At 48.1% G+C, this 2684-nt stretch overlaps 1 protein-coding gene across 1 annotated transcript; it reads right to left on the reverse strand.

Moving 5' to 3' along the window:
* Positions 1–391: 391 nt before the first annotated feature.
* LOC147435631 (UDP-glycosyltransferase 85A2-like) lies at positions 392–2194 on the reverse strand. Its single transcript, XM_086488637.1, has 2 exons — positions 1618–2194; positions 392–1519 (listed from the first exon to the last, which is right to left on the reverse strand). Exons 1-2 carry the CDS (start codon positions 1856–1858, stop codon positions 567–569), a joined length of 1194 nt encoding a protein of 397 aa, XP_086344763.1. The 5' UTR covers positions 1859–2194; the 3' UTR covers positions 392–566.
* Positions 2195–2684: the final 490 nt, after the last annotated feature.

The following is a 2684-nucleotide window of genomic DNA, read 5'->3' on the forward strand; positions in this document are numbered from 1 at the left end:
AGCCTAGATGCTCGTTTCTCTAGCAACAACGTCAATGTCTCACAACATTTCATTCTCTGGCAACAACATCAATGTCTCACAACATTTCAGAGAGAAAGCTCATCACAAACTTTTTGTGCTTTCGTAAGAGCACCACATTCGGCATACATATTCAAGTACTCATTGCCAACCACAACATCTTTTTCTCCGACAGCCTTGACTAGCAATCTCATTGTGAATTCTCTTGCACATGTGATGATCTTGCATAAGGCTGCACGCCTTCAAGGTGCAAACATAAGGAAAAGCAACCTATTCTTCGCCTTTGGTTGAGGCAGCCTAGAGCTTCCTTGCCATAGCCATGATAGGCATATCCTACTATCAACGAGAGGGCACATTTTAGTCAGGAATCACATCAAGAACTTTAGGTGCTTTCATAAGGGCGATAAACCATGTCATTACATACATTCTTGCGATGCAGTGAAGGAGTCACAATGAGAATGAGATGACAAAGTATTATGGTTTGAACAAGGCCCAAAGAAAAGCGTGATAGATCGGCCGGTAGGCCGGTCCGTAATGCTAGTACCTAATTATGCCAATTGTCCAAGATGATCTAACCTTGAACTCCCTGATACAAGCTTTACCACATGCTTGAAGTTGGCAGAGGAAGAGCCACTTGAACCTATGGAGAAAGCTGCTGCAGATTGCACCTTATCAGCCCAGCTTCGCAACTCCTCCGCTTTCAACCCTTCAAAGAGTGCTTGCACACTCTCCTCTACTTGCTCTTGCTGAAGTCTTTCACTACTCATATCCAAGCAAACCTTCCAACACTGCACAAGACACATCAAATTGAGCTTTTGCTCTCCAAAGACAGGCATCCCTATCATGGGCACTCCTCTGCACATGCTCTCCAAGGATGAATTCCATCCACAATGCGTCAGAAAGCCCCTGATTGATGCATGGGACAGCACCTCAACCTGAGGTGCCCATGGCACCACAAGCCCTCTATGCTCTGTTCTCCCCTTGAATGCTTCTATGAAGGAGGCACTCTGATTTCCCGCTAACATATTCGGCCTCAAAGACCACAAGAAATTCCTGCCACTTGCTTCAATGCCCAATGCAAGCTCTTCAAATGTGGCTTCTTCGAGGCAAACCAAAGTTCCAAACGAGATGTAAAGCACTGATGCAGGCTCGCGAGCGTCTAGCCATTTCAGACAGAAGTGCTCTGCTTTGATTTTGTTTTCCTCTTTTGATCCTGTTGATGAAGGTGATGTTGATGTAGAAGACCTGAAATAAGCAAGAGGTAAAAGGGGACCAATAGAGAGTACATTCAATCCTTGTCCTCTCAAAGCATCCAAAGCTTCTGCTTCTAAGGATTCAAAGGTATTGATTACCACTGCAAGAGCTCCATTGAGCTGCAGAAATGGTTTCAGGATGAAGTCAAAGATGAAATCGCCCACCAGTTCACGTCGGAAGATCACAGGAGCTTCCGATGCAGTGTGGGTTGGCACACCAGGGATGTGCTCGATGATCTCACGCTCATCTGCAGATACAGAAAGATATTAGGCCTGTACAACTTTTGCGAGCACACAATGACTCTGAGCTATGTAGCTATGGAACCGTAGAAGGTGGCTTTGCAACCTGCGGGAAGGTGAAATCCACCGGCGAGAGTCACATGGTAAGAGAAGCTAGCAGCTGATTGAGTCCAGAATGCAATGCGGGGAATACCGAACTTATCTGCGAGGCATTGTGAGAAGGGGATACGAACATCTGCGAGGAGGCAAGTGAAAGGAAGTAAAGGTTCCTGCTTCAGCAAAGAATGCATCACATTTTCAACTTCCTCTAGCATGCAGGATGAAATATATTGAAGGCAACGTTCCATGGATCCGCGGATGCGAAGATCTGGAGGTGACGGGTATGCATCGCTGAGGGAAAGCAAGCGCAGGGGGAGGTGGAAGCGATCGAGAAGAGGCTGCAAAGAAGGGAGAATGCGCGAATGGTAATGAGGAATATTGATGAAGGAGATGGTGACGCCCTCAGCAGCAAGCTTCAGCGAAAGCTCAAGAAGAGGATTGACGTGGCCTTGGAATGGGAATGGCAGAGCCAGCGTATGCGGTTACCTCTTCTTCTTCGCCACCTCAAGGTTTATCTCCGCCATTGCCAAAGACAAGAAAAGATACCTAGCAGATAACCTAAACGAAGCTCCACACTATCTCGCGCGGGCGGCTTCAAATGGTATCCACGGCAAATTTGTAAATTCGGGGAAAATATCGAATCTGACGATCCACGATTGGCGCGCCCCGCGTTTTCCTCCTCCACCATTGATCCCATTTGACCATGCCCGTGTGATATAGTGGCCAAACCTCCAAAGCCGATTGCCCGGGAGGCCCTCGTCACTATATGGCACGGTTCTAGGCTAGAGGGGATCTAGGACCCAAATTTGGGGGCACGAGGCAGCTTTAATCTCCGCCGTCGGATCACAAAGTGAACTAGGGGTGAACTAGGGATGGGTAAGCTAGGGGTGAACTGAGGGTGAACTAACGGTGAACTACGGACGGATAAGCTAGGGGTGGGTGAACTGAGGGTGAACTAGGGGCGCCTAAACTAGGGTGTGATCATGTGTCATGCCAACATGGACATCGACGCGCGCTAGCGTGGTGGTATAGCATTCGTGTGGCAATCGAGACATTCCAGGTTCGACCCACACC

The sequence above is a fragment of the Adiantum capillus-veneris genome, chromosome 18 (assembly GCF_014529385.1).
Source record: "Adiantum capillus-veneris isolate H3 chromosome 18, ASM1452938v2, whole genome shotgun sequence".
Taxonomy (NCBI): domain Eukaryota; kingdom Viridiplantae; phylum Streptophyta; class Polypodiopsida; order Polypodiales; family Pteridaceae; genus Adiantum; species Adiantum capillus-veneris.

Coding starts and splice junctions, on each gene's coding strand:
- LOC147435631 (XM_086488637.1), bottom strand. CDS start 1,858: ATGGAACGTTGCCTTCAATATATTTCATCCTGCATGCTAGAGGAAGTT. Junction 1,520..1,617: donor TGGATTTCACCTTCCCGCAG/GTTGCAAAGCCA, acceptor CTGTATCTGCAG/ATGAGCGTGAGATCATCGAG.